At 42.4% G+C, this 17253-nt stretch overlaps 1 protein-coding gene across 1 annotated transcript; it reads left to right on the top strand.

The window, feature by feature from the left end:
• The first annotated feature begins 2038 nt into the window (after positions 1-2038).
• Positions 2039-15889, top strand: ALB (albumin). The gene is made up of 15 exons (XM_051616663.1): positions 2039-2173; positions 3686-3746; positions 4801-4933; positions 5821-6035; positions 6858-6990; positions 8005-8102; positions 9129-9258; positions 10196-10410; positions 10940-11072; positions 11859-11956; positions 12917-13055; positions 13561-13784; positions 14297-14429; positions 15454-15510; positions 15701-15889. Exons 1-14 carry the CDS (start codon positions 2089-2091, stop codon positions 15502-15504), a joined length of 1848 nt encoding a protein of 615 aa, XP_051472623.1. The 5' UTR covers positions 2039-2088; the 3' UTR covers positions 15505-15510; positions 15701-15889.
• The last annotated feature ends 1364 nt before the right edge of the window (positions 15890-17253 follow it).

The raw sequence follows: 17253 nt of genomic DNA, 5'->3' as shown, positions 1-17253 counted from the left end.
GACAGGTGGACTCTTTGCCGAGTTAAAAACTGGTTGGATGGCCAAGTCCATTGAGTTGTAGTCAATGGAGTTAAATTCAGGTGGTGGCCAGTTATCAATGATGTCCCTCAGGGATCAGTTTTGGGGCCAGTCTTGTTCAACATCTTTATCAACAATCTAGGCGAGGGGATTGAGGGCTTCCTCAGCAGTTTTGCAGATGACACCAAGTTGGGCAGGAGTGTTGATCTGCTTGAGGGTAGGAAGGCTCTGCAGAGGGACCTGGACAGGTAGAATCAATGGGCCAAGGCCAATTGTATGAGGCTCAACAAGGCCAAGTGCCAGGTCCTGCATTTCGGTCACAGCAACCCCCGGCAACGCTCCAGGCTTGGGGCAGTGGCTGGAGAGCTGCCCAGCAGAGAAGGAGCTGGGGGTGCTGGTGGACAGCTAGATGAACATGAGCCAGCAGGGTGCCCAGGTGGCCAAGAAGACCACCAGCACCCTAGCCTGTATCAGGAGTAGTGTGACCAGCAGGACCAGGGAGGTGATCACACCCCTGGGCATGATCTCATGATCACCAGAACTGGGCCCTGGTGAGGCTGCACCTCAAGTCCTGTGTTCAGTTCTGGACCCCTCACTACAAGAAGGACATTGAGGTGTTGGAGCAAGTTCAGAGAAGGGCAACCAAGCTGGTGAAGGATCTGGAGAACAAGTCCTATGAGGAGAGGCCGAGGGAACTGGGATTGTTTAGTTTGGAGAAGTGGACACTGAGGGGAGACCTCATTGCCCTCTACAACTACCTGAAAGCAGGTTGTAGTGAGGTGGGCATTGGCTTCTTCTCCCAAGTAAATAACGACAGGACCAGAGGAAATGGCCTGAAGTTGCTGCAAGGGAGGTTTAGATTGGATATTAGGAAGAATTTCTTTACCCAAAGAGTGGTCAGACACTGGAACAGGCTGCCCAGGGAGATGGTGGAATCACCATCCCTAGAGCTATCCAAGAAACTCGTAGATGAGGCATTTCAGGGCATGCTCTAATGCACCTTTTTTTTTTGGGGGGGGGATGGGGGTTGACAGTTGGACAGGGTGATCTTGAAGGTCTTTTCCAATGGTGACAATTCTGTGATTCCTCTTGGGAGGATATCAGTACAAATGAGGAATTGCAAAAATTATGAAACAACAGATCTTGCAAATGTTTACAGATGAATTTGGCAGTTTTCTGGATCCTGAACAACAGCACCCACAGAAAACCAGAATGGGACCAAATAAATCAGGTGCTCTCATCAGCCCTTTGACTGTTGGAGCAGCTCTCCTCATGAACATTATCCCAAGCATAAGACCCAGAATTTGGAATGAGATGCAGGTTAATACAGTGTAAAAGTGTCAGTTCCAACTTACTGACCCAGATCTGTTGTCTGCATGAAATTGTTCTACTCTGGAGCCACATACGTTGAGGTTCAGATTCCTTGATGCATGTTCCACATTGGCACCCTCTGTTTCTTTCAGAATTTGGAAGCCAAGTGGAAGTAGAGATGCTGTTCCCCTGTATCTTTGTGCTTTACCAATCTGTATTTTTTTTATACCAGAGTCTAGATGAGCCACTTCATCTTTGTAAAGTGATTTAAAACTAAAATTCTCTCATGACAAGCATGTAGGTGGGCTGAGTCCTGTCTGGGTGAATTTTTACTGTACAGTACCAACCTGCTTTGCTTCTGGACAAATACTAGCAAAAAAACCAAAAAAAAAACCAAAAAAAAAAAAACAGCTATAGGATTAGACTAGATGACTTTTTTGTCTGATGCCTTGAACTCCTTGTTTGTCATTTGATAAGGAAATTTACGCAAAACTTTTATCTGTTTGGGTGCTGGAGGGTTCAACATTTTGGGGCCAAAAAGGCCCTGAGTAACACATAAAAAACAAGTCCTATCAAATTCATTTTTGGCAAGGACAGTAAAATTTTGTAATCTTCTTCAGACCAAATGGAAATCTACAAATGCCAGCTCTGTAGTTAATATTTTACAGGCACAGGTAGTAAAGGGTATATAAGCAAATGCTTTCCCTACAATCTTCCTAGCATTTCTGAGCAACTTAGCCCACATCATAATCTGCAACCATGAAGTGGGTAACATTAATTTCATTTATTTTCCTCTTTAGTTCTGCTACATCCAGAAATCTACAAAGAGTTGCTCGAGGCGCAGGTAAGAAAGGGCTAATTTTTTGTCTCTGTTATATCGATGTAATGCCTTTAATGCAACTTCACACAAGATTCTTGAAAGCCTGATCCAAACAGAGCAGAAAGAATTGGCTGACTCAAAAAAAACCAAACAAACAACCACTCTAAATTCAGAAATGGTGAGGAAATGGGTAGACTACTCCAGAGAACTTAACTGGGCAAGTGAGCTCAGTGACATCTCTTGGCAATGTCAATGTAGTGCATGAGCAGATGTTGATTATTCAGAACCTCTTACTTTCCAGCATGGAGAAAATGGATGCAATGTGCTTTTGGAAGTGCTGTCTTTGGAATGGCAGTTCATAAGTGAGCTCCTCACCAGTTAAAGGCAACTGTTTTCACACAAGTAGGTCAAAAAACTACATCTCAGTCTAGGCTATGAGGAGGCTAGCCAAAGACTCCTCATTCTGTCATTTCTCCCTGTATTAGGGAACTGTAGACCTTAGTCAAACAAATATTTCTGCAGACAGTCCTAGAAATTTTTCCACTGACACTTTTGATTTTTGTTTGAAACATCAAAATACCAAAATGCAACAAAACTGAGTTTTTAGGAGCTGATGAGAAGTGCCAGTGAACAGCAGCAAAAAATCTTTAAATGGCTATTTCCTGCACTGGAACCCTTTTTATCAAAGCAGGTTTACTCCATTAAGCAGAATAATTACTCTTAATGTTTTCTAAATGCTTCTGCATGGTATTTCTAGAACAAAATGACTGCCCCATTCCAGCTTATTCATTAGTGGGGCCATATGCCCCAGTATCTGTTGGGAAAATCTCATGGGGGTCTTCTCACCAAGAGCAAGGTGTAACTACAACCTGTATTATTACTATCAGGGCCAAGTGAAGGCTATTATCTGCCTTCCTTCTCATGAAGAAGATAATACACATTGGGTGGAACAAAAATATGAACCTGCCAAGCTAATAATTTTGTTTTCAAGAAGAAGATTCTGCTTCTGCTTGCTCGTATGTAACTGCAGCTGCATTCCTTGATTTGTAGTGTAGACATGATAACGTTGTTGATTGTCCAAGAGACACGTTTGCTAACCCTTAATAGCAAGATACAGCAATCTTTTTGAATCTTTGGATGAAGTATGTGCTTACAGAGGTAAATGTTGGATTAGAATCCTGTAACTTGGATGGCTTGGGTTCCTTCAGAAAGATGTGTAAGAGTTAGGTATCTGCAGACCAATGGATGAGAATGGCCAACTGAGCCAACAAACAGTTCAAGGTGGCCTGAAGAAAGCTTTAGACTGCAGTTCCTTGCAAAGCAGTACAGATTACCCCAGATAGGGTCCCCAAAGGTGGGATTTCACAAGTGTTCACCATTAGCTTGGTCTGTTTCAAAGCAATGATGTTACTCCTCTAAGTGTAAGAGCTGAACACTTCTGAAAAGCTGGCCTGAGGTGCCCAGGCTGTATTCTTTAAGGGCTCTAGCACAGGCAAGGTGACACTCAGCATCACTGTTCTCTCTTTTTCTTCCTAGAACACAAGAGTGAGATTGCCCACCGCTACAATGATTTGAAGGAAGAGACATTTAAGGCAGTGTAAGTGAATGTTCAGCCTATGTTTTCTGATTGGTTCCCATCTCTGTTGATGTTGGGCAAAAAAGGGAAACTAAAACACACTGTATGGGCTAGTGAAGAGTGTGTATCTCACTGAGGCATGGCTTTGAGCTAGCCTTCTTACTGTTAGTATAAAAAGACTACAAAGATATTAAGACCTACAAAAGACAGGATGGCTTGCTTGCTCTCTGGGAAAAGAACTCCCTGCAAACCTCATGAGAAAACCCGTGTTGCTTACGTGCAAAGAAAACAGGCTTGAGTAATACAGCTTGGATAAGCTTAGGATGGAGAGAAGTGGTACTAGATTGACACATTACCAAAAACAAACAATACCTGAACCACCAACCTCAAAAAACAACCATGTGACAGATTTTCTTAGGCAATTACAAGTTTCTCTTTTCAAACTGGTTTTGGGAATGGCAGAGGGTCCATAACAACTTCTGAAGCACCCAGCTGCAACACAGGAAGTTCCACCTCAACATGAGGAAAAACTTCTTCACTGGGAGGGTGACAGAGCCCTGGGACAGGCTGCCCAGAGAGGTTGTGGAGTCTCCTTCTCTGGAGACTTTCAAGACCTGCCTGGATGTGTTCCTGTGTGATCTGCTCTAGGGGATCCTGCTTTGGCAAGGGGGTTGTACTAGATGATCTTCAGAGGTCCCTTCCAACCCCCAGGACTCTATGAAAGAAGGCAGCCTAAAGGCCATCATTTGTGACAATGACAAAAACCAGCTTAGTTTATGACATTTACAAATAAGCTGGTTAAAGTGGCAGAAAATTCAAATCACAGCCTTCTCTATTTTGTTCCTAGTATTTTATTCAAGACTTTTGTTCTTGGGAATTAGGATTAAAATTATTCTTTTCAGAAAGGAGGTGAGAAGAGGAAGGGCAGGGGATGTGGGACTATGTTCTTCACGGCGCTCCGTTTAAGCATGGGGCTTGTCATTTGAACAAACAAATTTGAATCCAAAAGCACCTTCAAAAATATCAACTGCTAGGTTCCTTATCTCCATATTCCCAAACGTGCTTTGTGTTTCAGCACCATGATCACATTTGCCCAGTATCTCCAGAGATGTTCTTACGAAGGTCTGTCTAAGCTGGTGAAGGATGTTGTCGATCTGGCACAGAAGTGTGTGGCTGACGAGGATGCTGCTGACTGCTCAAAATCACTGGTAGGCAACAAATCCTTTGGCATTGTGTTTCTCCTCACTCTAGGCAGCTACCAGAATCATCCTCATTGAGGATTCGTGCCTGATCCCTTCAGGTGTTGCCTTTGGCATCAGCCAATGCTCAGATTTTAGTTCTGAAAGAACTAGTTTTTGTCAGGTTCTGAAACTCTGCCTTTCAGCAGTGCCTAAGTGATCTTTAGAGCCATATATTGGAGACCAAATGCCACACTTTGGCACATTAAGCTCAGCATTGCCTGGAAATAAACATTAGCCTTTAGTACAAATACCTCAGCTGTAAAATGAAGGTCTAATTTAGGTATTAGAATGACCAAAGCATGTGGGTTTCCACACTAGGGTGACTTGAAAAGGTATGTGTGCAAATGTAAGGTAGTTTAAGGAGTTAAAAATACTCCTCTAAGATCAGGTAATAAAAGAAGTTTGCAGGTATGTAAGATCCCTGGATGTCTAGCAGGTTCAGCCTGGCCCTTCAGAAAGTTCTTGCAAGCCCTAACGCCCAGCCCAAATGCCATGGCTGCATTAGTTCTCCCTAAGGGTTTCCCAAGCTGATCATCAAGTAGAATATCAAACCCTGCTTCAACTCATCTGAAAGTGCAGTTTAGTCAGATTAAAAGTGAAAAGAGACCACCATCTTGCACAGAGTATTTTGAATTATAACTGAAGTTAATTTTTAACAGCATCGATATTGGACCACTTAAAATAAAACTTTACAAAATTGTGTTGAAAACAATGGATTATTCTGATTTATGGTCTAAATCTCACCCAGTAAAAATGTAGTTACTTTTCAGTCTGGGCTTTCTTTGACAGATAAATAGAATGCACATTACTCTTTCTAGGATCAATAATTCTGACCCTCAGCATCTCCCTTGCAGCCCTCCATTTTCCTGGATGAAATCTGCCAAGTAGAAAAGCTCCGTGACTCCTATGGTGCAATGGCTGACTGCTGTGGTAAAGCTGATCCTGAAAGAAATGAGTGTTTCTTGTCATTTAAAATTCCCCAACCAGACTTTGTTCAGCCATACGAAAGACCATCTTCTGATGTGATTTGCAAGGAATACCAGGACAACCGTGTGCCACTCCTGGGACAGTAAGGAAAATGGCTATTTTTTACTGTTTCAGGATTTAGTTGTGCAGAGAGGGATCCCCAAGCTATACAGAGTGTGTGGACATGAGGGACATTTTAAAATCAGTTGCAAGTATTCAGCCTTATATATAAACCAGTTGCTCAGTCACTAAATATACAAAGCTCTGACTGTATTTTTCATTCTGTGCTAGAGCAGGTTTTTCCTTTCAAAAATGGGCTTTAAGGGATCATATTTGATAAGTCGTGGAGACTTTTTGCCACAAAACCCCCTGAGAAACCAGCGTTTCCAAGATTGATGTAGTAATTTACTTGCTCCAGCTTCCCACCACCTCATTGTAATTAGAAAGCATGAAGAAAGAGAAAAGAATAAAAACCGGCAATAACGTCTTGGTGAAATGGGCATAGATTCCTTTTTCACACTAGGAATCAGGATTTTCAAGGGTTTGACAATGCATTTAAACAAACAAACAAACACAGAGCTCTTGGAGCAAGTCCAGAGGAAGCCACGAAGATGATCTGAGGGCTGGAGCACCTCTCCTGCAAAGACAGGCTGAAAGGGTTGGGGCTGTTCAGGCTAGAGAAGCGAAGGCTCTGAGGAGATTTCATAGGTGCCTTCCAGTACCTGAAGGGGCTACAGGAAAGCTGGGCTGTTTACAAGAGCTTAGGGAACTGAGATGTAGCACAGCATTTACCAGTAGCAGGCAGTTTCATGTTAGGGAAGATGATTACATTTCTAAACTAGAAAGTTCCAGAAGCTGCAAGGGATTTAAGGCCATTTGCTGTTGTTGTTGCAATATGTAATTTAAGTTTTCCTTTTGTTTGTAGTTTCATCTATACTGTTGCCAGAAGAAACCCCTTCATGTATGCCCCAACAATCCTCAGCCTGGCTGCTGATTATGAGCATGCACTTCAAAGCTGCTGCAAAGAGAATGATGTCAATGCTTGCTTGGATGAGAAGGTACATCACATTTTTGACTGTGGATGAAAACTAAGCAACCAGTCTGCTACATAAAGGTCTCTTCTGATCTTTGCAGCAATTCTCTTCCAAGTGAAAAGTGACTCTAAAAGGCGAAAGTTAAATTACAGTTTATAATTCCTAAATTGTTCTTCCCCATGGTGGTTTTCAGTAAACATTTGTATGTGGCTTCATAGAAATGAAGATAGTAAAGAAAATAATGTAGTTTGCTTTTTTTTTGAGGCAAAAGCAACAAATCAAACTAGATATTTAAGCTTGCCTCATTGTCACTTTGCTAATACATTATTAAGCAGCTCTGGTTATTGTGCAGATGCACTGAATCCACATAACATATAGCACTTGGGGTTCTCCATCTGTTTTAACTGTTGTGAAAAGGCATGTGACCAAAGAAGCACTAGAGAAAGAGAGATTTCACTTGGCAGCCTAACATGCCATCTCCATATCCAACATGTAGATTAGGAGAGGTCTCTCCTACTCTTTGCCCAAGGAAATGGAAGAGAAAGGCTGAGAATCATAGAACAATTTGGGTTGCAAAAGATCTTCAAGATGATCTAGATCCCAACCCCACTACATGGGCAGGGACACTTGCCACCAGCCCAGGTTGCTCCAAGCCCCATCCAACCTGCCCTTCAACACTTCCAGGGATGGAGCTTCCACAGCTTCCCTGGGCAACCTGGGCCAGGGTCTCACCACCCTCACAGCAAATAATTTATTCCTAGTGTCTAACCTAAATCTCCCCACTTGCTGTTCAAGCAAATCTCTGTGTGGAAACTTGTAGAGAAGGGTCAAGGTCATAACCTGTTACCCCTGCAAATTAGCAGCAGATGACTTCCACATAGCTGGGACTTGCAGGGAGCTGTAGCCAAGATTTCATGTTTGTGAATGGCATGAGCCAGACTTCCCCTTTGTCTCAAACTCAGTCCCAGTGACTATTAGATGTACATGTATTCACTGTCATCACAGCTTCATGTGACAATATGCATCCTGTTACTGTAGGCAGCTGCCATAAAAGAAAGGGCCAAGAAATTGAGTGTGAAGCAGCAGTATTCCTGTGGAATCCTCCAGAAGTTTGGTGAGAGAACTTTCAAAGCAGAGTAAGTTCCAATCCATTTTTTATAAAAATAGTCTTTTTAACCTGAACCCAAAGCCACGCAAGAGGAAAACATCAGCATATTTAGTTCACTTCTATGTGCTGACTTTGAAAGCTGCTTTCATGGTACTTCCCTAGCATGCTCTTAGCTGAGAACCATTATCCAACACAATAAGACCAGTGGGTCCATTTTTTCAACACTAGGCCAACAGAAGTTCATTGAAATGTAGAATTCAATTCTGGTCAGGTTTCTGCATAAACACTGGGTGCAAAGGGGATCCTGTGTATTCCAGGCTGATAATGAGGACCAGTAGTAACAAGATCAGCCATGAGATTTACAGAGAAATGAAACCATCCCTAGAACCAGTCCAGGAGATGCAGTTAACTGACAGAGTGTCACACAGAACCAGAGGTTCCAGTGCATTTAATCCACATCTTTGCCAAAGCTGTGCCCTGTTCCAATGCCTACAGCTTTTAGCTAGAGGCACATCACTAACCAAAGTTGCTAGTTTGAACCTTAAAGCAGTCAATTTGACAGAATCAAGGTTATTGTCAAAGTTGCTTTTTTTAAGGTTAAGAAAGAATTTTGCAATCACTAAGTGGAGCACCTGTCCAAGCAGAGAGAGCTGCTTTCATTCAAGGGCTAGTCTGATGCACTGGCACTGCCTAGAGTCACCTTGCTGCATATAGGCAGCTCTGAATTAAGGTTTTCATTAGGACTATATACATCTGTGCTAAGCAGTCTGAAGATGCTTTTAAGTTGCTCAGGAGCAATGGGGAATTCCAGGGTGTGACTCACAGAGCTCAGATACAGCACAAGCTTGTTTCTTCCTATTGTATAGGAGCCCTGGGTTCCTGGTGCAGGTATCCATGCCCTTTCTTTCTAGCCACTAGAAATGAGATGAGAAGAATGAATTAATATTTACTTGTAACGGTGCTGATCTGCAGTGTCCTAAGTGTTAGTGACTTGCAAAGTTTCTGTTTTGAAGGGACCTTTAAAACAAGTGTATTTTTCTTCTTTTCCACCTAGTAAACTTGCTATCCTGAGCCAGAAATATCCCAAGGCTCCACTCGCCGAAGTTGTTAAAGTTGTAAATGATGTTGCAGATATCCACAAAGAGTGCTGTTCAGGGGACATGGTCGAGTGCATGGATGACAGGGTAAGATAAGCCTTTTCCAAAATGTTTACATACTTGAAAAATGTTTAGGAAGACAATAATTTGTGCAGCTATTAATTTACAGTCCAGGGAACTTCTACTCCACGCTGCTAGAACATTCTGTAGCCACTGAAATACTCGTGGTCATCTCTGCTGACTGTGACTAGAACTAGGTTTTGGACTGGTCCTGGATCTAGTCCTTTCTGATCACCAGGGCAACGAGCTGTTACTTACAGTATAGTGTGTTTTTGGTTAAAATAAACACCTTTATCAGGGAGACTGATGGTATTTACTCACTTTCAATCCATCATAAAAAAAACAAAGCAGAGGCAAAAAAGACCATATTTTTTTTCCCTGCTGAGTTGTATGTACTGCCGTTAATTCAGCCTTGCTTTAGTGCCAGTGAGCTCTAGAGAATAATTTGGATGGCACAATTAGCCAAACTATGGAATAGTGACACAATTTAAACATTGCCTGTTTGGCTGGACCTTAGGCACACTTTTTAAACCGGGTGGTGTCCAGTCTGGCTTTGTGTAGCCATGCACACCTGGGGCTTCAGGTGGTTTTTTTTCATGCTTTGTTCTCTATCATAGCTGTGCACCTGACAGAACTGACAAGATCAATCAGGCATCCTTGTAACAGATCACTCAAACTGGTCCCTTGGCTTTCCAGAGTTTGCCTTCCAAAGGTTTTTAAGATCAGAGAGGAAACCACATTCTCCCCCCACTCGTGTGAACAATATGCTCAACATGCACAGGACATGCCCATCCCTCTGATTATTTCTCTTTGTATGGAGACAGCATTTTTTTCAGGGAAGTGCTAAGTAGATGGATGACCTGAAAGAAGAGGGAAGAGTCTAAAAAGGAGAGAGGGGATTAATAAATCCATCTTTTCTTGATCTATTATTTCACAGCTTGTCTGATATGTTTTAATTTTACAGGCAGAGCTTATGACCTATATTTGCTCTAAACAAGATGTTTTCTCAAGCAAAATCAAAGAGTGCTGTGAGAAGCCAGTTGTGGAACGAAGCCAGTGCATTATTGAATCAGAGTATGATGACAAACCTGAAGATCTGCCTTCACTAGTTGAAAAATACATCCAAGATAAGGAAGTGTGTAATGGCTTTCAGAAAGACCATGACGCATTCTTGTCAGAGTAAGTAGTGCCAACAGTATGTGTGCTTGTATTTGAATGTTCCTGCAAATGATCCTTGGTCTTTACTGGATTATGGCCTTTTGCACTACTGGGAAACCTGTCCTCTTGGGTGTTTCAAGTGCATATGGAGAAAAGAGATGCCCACATACAAGTCTGATGTAACTATTTAATAGAGCTTCGACTCTAGTTGAACCCGTAGGTTCTCATTTATGCTTTGTGACTGTTTCTGTTCAGCATTGTCCTATTTGAAGCTGAATTTATCAGTATCTTCTTTTTAATCTGAGGACTTGGTGCATGCCCACATACATGGTCTGCTTAAGAAGTATTCTCTCCTGGGGAACTGTTTTATTCCTCTCACATTTGCCCTGTTTGCAGACAACAGAACAACCAAAAAAATTCTACTAGAGCAAGCCAACAGCATTCCAAGCTCATTCTCCACCCAGACTTGATCTTGAGGAGCAGTCATTGTCAATCAAGAAAGCAGCATGTTACGTGGGAGCTCTAATTCTTCAGCTTGTGTGTCTTTCAGATTTGTTTATGAATACTCACGAAGACACCCCGAATTCTCCACACAGCTGATTCTGAGAATTGCTAAGGGATACGAAGCACTCCTGGAAAAGTGCTGCAAGACAGACAACCCTGCTGAATGCTATGGAAATGCTGTAGGTGCAAAGCTTTGTTTGCAGATAATTAGAATGCTTGGTTGGTACCTATCATGAAACAATTGGGTTGAGAAGCTCCTATGGAAGAGCAAACAGTTTTGAGAGACTTATCCCCAGGGAAGTTAGTGTTCTGATGGGAGATGAAGCACTCAGGGGCCCATGACTAGGATGCAGAACTTTTTCAGATCAGAGTAACTTCACTGGTCACCTTTTAAAATTCCAGATTGGTCTCACTCAACTTCCTGATGTCTCTGACATGATTCTGCTTGTCCTGAAGATGATTAATAGCTGGTTAGCTGAATTATTCTGTGAGCTCCACTGCCTATACTGAGCATGGCTGCTCACACGTCATGATGGGAACCTGCATGGCCAGCTCACAGAGAGGTGCCTAAACTAAGTTCTCCTAGTCTGCTGAACCACACAAGTCTCAGCACCAGTTGAGTCCCTGACAGCTTTGGCCAAGGGAAAGAAATGGATACTCCCCTCCTAGTTGTCCTAGACTTGGAAAATATGAGTACAATTTAAACAAACAAAAACCCCATTGCCTAGAAAGTAAGTCCAATGGGTAGGTAATTTAAATTACATTTCAAAAATCAGAATTTCTGCCAGAACTTCAGACTCAGATGAGAACCAAGTCCTCCCTGTGCCATCCAGGCTATACAGAGGTGGCCAGCCTTGCAAAACAGGTATCTTAAAGCAACTAAGATTTAGAAGAGGTGACAAGGTATACTGTATGACTGTTACCAGAATGTCCTGCTCCACTAATAATTTTATACTTGTTTGCAGCAAGAGGAACTGAACAAACATGTCCAAGAAACTCAGGAGGTTGTAAAGACAAACTGTGAACTTCTCAACACCCATGGCGAGGCAGACTTCCTTAAATCGTAAGTACCTGGATAAACAACGGTGCAGGCTGCTTTGGGGAAATCTGCTTGGTCTTGGTCATGGTTTGGATCTAAAACAACTACAAAAAAAAAGCCCCGTGGCCACTCACTCAACTGCCCCCCACCCCCTGCACTGGGATGGGGGGACATAATGTGCACACACAACCACCCCCCTCCCTTCTTCCCGGGCCCAAATCCCTTTGTTCCCGGTTTCTCTCCCTCCTTCCCCCCAGCAGCACAGGGGGATGGGGTTTAGAGTCAGTTCACAGGCTGGTGGGTCCTGCTGCTCCTTCCTCCTCAGGAAGGATTCCTCACAGTCCTGCCCTGCTTCCCCAGGGGTCTCTCCCACAGAAGACAGTTCCTCATGAACCTCTCCTTCATGAGTCCTTCCTATGAGGTCCAGAGCAAGCTGCTCCAGCCTGGGCTTCCCACAAAGTAATGGGCTGCTTCAGGAAGAGTCATGTTCCCTGGCATGGGGTCTTCCATGGCTGCATGATCCATGTTCACTGGCAGCAAATCCAAGTTCACCCCTTCTGGCACCTTCAGGGAATGTTCCACTATGATCCTCCATGAATGCAGGGGTACAGCTGCCATCTCACCATAGGTTGCAGGGACATGTTCTTCCTCACCAACCATGGGATGTTCACTCTGGCACTACTTTGCCTCTCCAACACAGCTCTTCTTTCTTAACTGCTCACTCTGATCAGCTGTTATCTCAATTCTTTTCATATGTTAATTGCTGAGGAGCATCTGTTGTTGCTCTAATGGCTCCTTGGCTGGTTTTGGATCAGGAGAAGCTTCTCCGCTTCTTACCAGAGCCACCCCTGCGGCCCTTCCCCCACTACCAAAAAAATGCACCAAACCAGCACAGTCTTGACTTCTATTTCCACTTCAGTGGTCTAGCTCAGTAGAGCACTCTTCAAATGTGAAGAGAGTGTCATTTTGACATGACTTTTTCAGGCTTCTGATCCGCTACACCAAGAAGATGCCTCAGGTATCAACTGACACCTTGCTTGAAATCGGCAAGAAAATGACAGCTGTTGGCACCAAGTGCTGCCAGCTGCCTGAAGACAGACGCCTGCCTTGTTCTGAGGGATATGTGAGTACATCATTTATTCTCTCTTCTCCTCTGGGAGATCTCTTCTCTTCTCAAAGATCTTAAATTCTGGTGAGGCAGTAAACTCAACATGATTTTTCCTAAACCCCAACTTAAGCGTCTACCTAACAGAATTGGAAGTAATTTTTAATGGATGTGAGAACCTAAATTGTTGTCTGGTGGTAGCTTGTGACAATTTCAGCTAAACTTTCTTCTCCCTCAGAAAGGAAAAGGAAGCTGATTGGGTTTGCAGCAGCTTGTATCTGGAAAAGCTGAACAGCCTACTAAAAACTGCACTTATTAATTGTAGCCCAATGGACAGACTGCTTGCAGATTAAGAAATGCCTCACGCCAGAAATATTTTAAAGTAACTGCCATTTCCAAGCAGGTGTTTGGATCTGACAGCTTCCACTGCCAACCCTGCTGCTGTGACACAGACATCACCTCTGTTTTCTGTTACTGAAAGAAGGTGTAACTCATGTTTGTCCTCCTTCCTTTCTCTCTTCAGCTGAGCATTGTGATTCAGGATATGTGCAGGAGGCAGGAGACCACGCCTATCAATGACAACGTCTCCCAGTGCTGCAGCGACTCCTATGCTGACAGGAGACCATGCTTCACTAAAATGGGAGTAGATACCAAATACGTGCCTCCTGCCTTCGACCCCAACATGTTCAACTTCGATGAAAAACTGTGCTCTGCTCCTCCTGCTGAACAGGAATTAGGACAGATGAAGTAAGCCAAAAGAAGTACCTTGTAGGAAAACTGCTGAAGTGCAACACTTAATGGGGGACAGAAGAAGGCTACAAACCCCTTGTTTTGTCATATGACTGGGACTTCACCAGTGACAGGGGGAAAGCCAGGTGGAACTACGGGTCTGTACTGAGCTAGTCAGTGAATAGCATCATGTAGTCTGGAAGAGCCAAACAGGGTATTCAAATAAAATCAATGTCTTAGCTGACCAGCTTCATGTAGGTCCACTACCAGAGCAAGTACTAAGATGTACTTATTTAAGCAAACACAGAGACCATTTCAATAAGTTTTTTCCCCACCTATAAGCAGGATAATAGAAAGCAAACAGGTGGTTGTGGTAGACTGGGAGTTTGGAGTCACAAATAGCCACAGACTCCTCCTGGCATGTCAGAGAAGCCTATAAATGAGCTGTACTGCATAGAATGTTGTATTTTTAATTCGGGAATCAAACTACAACAGGTAGCATTAACTGTGTGTTGTGGCTTTGTTTTCAGATTGCTTGTCAACCTCATTAAGCGCAAGCCCCAGATGACAGAAGAACAAATAAAGACAATTGCTGATGGTTTCACTGCCATGGTAGAGAAGTGCTGCAAGCAAGCAGATGTTGAGACATGCTTAGGGGAAGAGGTATTTCCCATCTCCTTAAAAAAAAAAAAAAACAAAAAAAACACAAAACACCAAACCAAACACCTATACAGGAAACTCCCTAGGAAACCATACACTGCTCATGTGGTTCTGCAGACTGCCATGGTGACATGTCTGTGTGCCCTTATAATAAATTTGCCTGCCAAACATAACATATCTTGACTGTACAGATTATAGTCACAGATTACAGTCATTGAACAGTTTCATGTGGAAAGGTTGACTGGAGGTAACGTAGTCCAGTCATCTGCTTAGAGCATGGCTAAGTTGTACATTAGATAAGGTTCTTCAGAGCCTTGTCCAAATGAGCTGAGTATCTACAAAGCATAGTTTTAAATTATGTAAGTGTAGAATTGCACCTTTATCTCCAGCATATGTAAACTTCCTTTTGTGCTAAAGATTCTTAAAGGACTCAGTAAAAAGTGCACCTGCATCAATTATCAGAGACTCTTAGCAAATACAGATATATTGGCAGGGGGAGCTCAGCTGATTATCTCCTATGAACAGACATTCCATTTTTTTCAAACTCATCAACCATAAATACATTAATTCACTCAACATTTGTCTCTGAAATAACCACAGGATAAGTTTTATCTGTAGCCATGTTGCTGAGCAAGTGCAAAGCATTCACTGGAAGTAAAAATGACAGTTTCCAACAGCAACCTCACTATCATATCAAATATTGAACTGTGTTACTAAGATCTTAAACTGCTTATTGATTGAACCCTTTTTAATTTATAACCAAAATATTGCATAGGTAAATATATTAGGAAGACTTGAGGAAAGAATTATTTTGCCTCTAATTCACTCTCAAAGTTCATTTTCTACCTTTGCAAAACGGATAATCACCCAACATGCAGGAGTGCAGGAGCTTAGGAAGGACCATGATAACTATCTTTCAAACCACAACACAGACAGGAGTTTAAGTTTACAGAAGATCCTGCTCAAACACTATATGCTTTTGCTCCATTGGTTTGTCTCTGATGACTGTTTTTATTCCTTTTTCTAGGGTGCAAACCTAATAGTCCAGGGCAGAGCCATATTAGGAATTGGCATGTAATGTCTGGTAGGTAACAGCAGCAATACCTATATACTTGGTCACATCTCCATCTGCCCCTCCCTGCCCACCCTTCCACCCATTTAACTCCATCTCAAAAAAGCATCCACCTTCACTTGGACCACCAGGTGTTTGCTTTTTCTAATGGGTGGTTTACTGCCATTTTTCCAAAATAATTCTTTTTCTTTCTCCAACCTAGGTTGCCACGGGGAAAAATAAGAAGAAAAATACTTGTGTAACTTCTCCCACCCGTTACCATTTTGCCTTTGGTACAGAATGAGTATTTCATAAATCTTCAGTGTTTTGTCAAACCACATGCTTTTCCAGAATCTTTTCAATTCTGATACTTTAAAAAAAAATGAATAAATAAAAGCTTTGTAAATCTGCATCTGTTGTTGTCTGCTGGTGACTACCACAAGGCAAAGCTGTGCAGTGTTCCCTACACAAAGTGGGAAGTCAGTCATACACAGGGGCAGGGATTCCATTGGTTTGTTTTTTTTTTTTTTCCCTTTTCTTACTCTTGGAAAGTATATATGAAAGAATGTGTAAGGTTGCAAGATGTTTTCCTAGACTTTAATATTCCACTTAAATTACAGGTTCATTTAACACTTTGCTTCAGCAATTATAATTACATATGAAGAGAATGTTCAAAGGAACTGTTCAGTCTCAATAAGATGACCAGGAACCAGCTCTTATAAAAAGAAAAGATTTTGGTTGGTTGGTTGTTTTTTTTTACATCAGTCCCAAATCAAGGATCTCTTCACTTGCAAAGAGTTGCAAGCAGATCTGCTTTCAGGCACTTCTCTTCATGTCTTAAGTTGTTTTTGAAACAGCTTTGGACTTGAAAAGCTCACCATCTAAATCATGCCTCTCATTCAGTTCAATGAATCCGAGACCTTTTTCAGCTCTATGCCACTAAAGCAGTGTGATTTGCTAGTACCTATTTAGTTTCAGTCCATGGACACAAAACCCCCAGGTCTTCAACCTTTGAACAAGGACCCTTGCATCATTATAAGAGACCTCACCTAATAAGGCATTTCATAAGGACACTTTTCATGGCCTTGAAACTCTGTGCCTGTCCTTCATTAACTGGCCATCTTCTCCAGAACCACAGAAGTGCAGTCAGAATGAAACATGCAGAGACTTTGGGTTGAGAAGTTAGAAGGAATAGTCATAAATCTTGTTACAGTTGACAGGTGGGAACATTCAATTGTTGTAGGTCGTAGTTATTTATTGGTTTAGAAACAGTCATTTGGCCCAAAAGCTTTCACAAACACTTCCTTCAAGATTGAAAGTTCTGGAAATCTGTGCAAGTTGCATTCACCAGTTCCATGTAAGCACCTTCTCACTTGCTTTAAGGGAGCACAAACCAACATTATAAAGACCATTCCCTTCATCTAATGCATCTAAAAAGCTGACAGTCATTCACTGCAGCTAAAACTAACCTGCTCTATGACCATGCTGCAGTTAATTAGGACACGTTAAGCTCGTTTGAGGTTCAGTGAAGATTCTGAGGCACAGAAATCAGCACTAAGCCCCACCAATCTATCAAGAAGTGTGGGTTTCTCATTAGGTTTCCAGCTAATCCCCATGCCACATCACATGATGATTCTTAGATGTGCTGACTAGCTTCCTGCCACATCTGGAATGGCTTTTCAATTGCACATTGATTAATTCCAAATACAAAGCAGGTTAAGGATTCCATATAAGATTTAGTAATGGAAAATGTGTCTATAATTACCATGCTGGTCA

This window comes from Apus apus, chromosome 4 (assembly GCF_020740795.1).
Source record: "Apus apus isolate bApuApu2 chromosome 4, bApuApu2.pri.cur, whole genome shotgun sequence".
Taxonomy (NCBI): domain Eukaryota; kingdom Metazoa; phylum Chordata; class Aves; order Apodiformes; family Apodidae; genus Apus; species Apus apus.
This window is presented reverse-complemented; position numbering and strand designations above follow the sequence as displayed.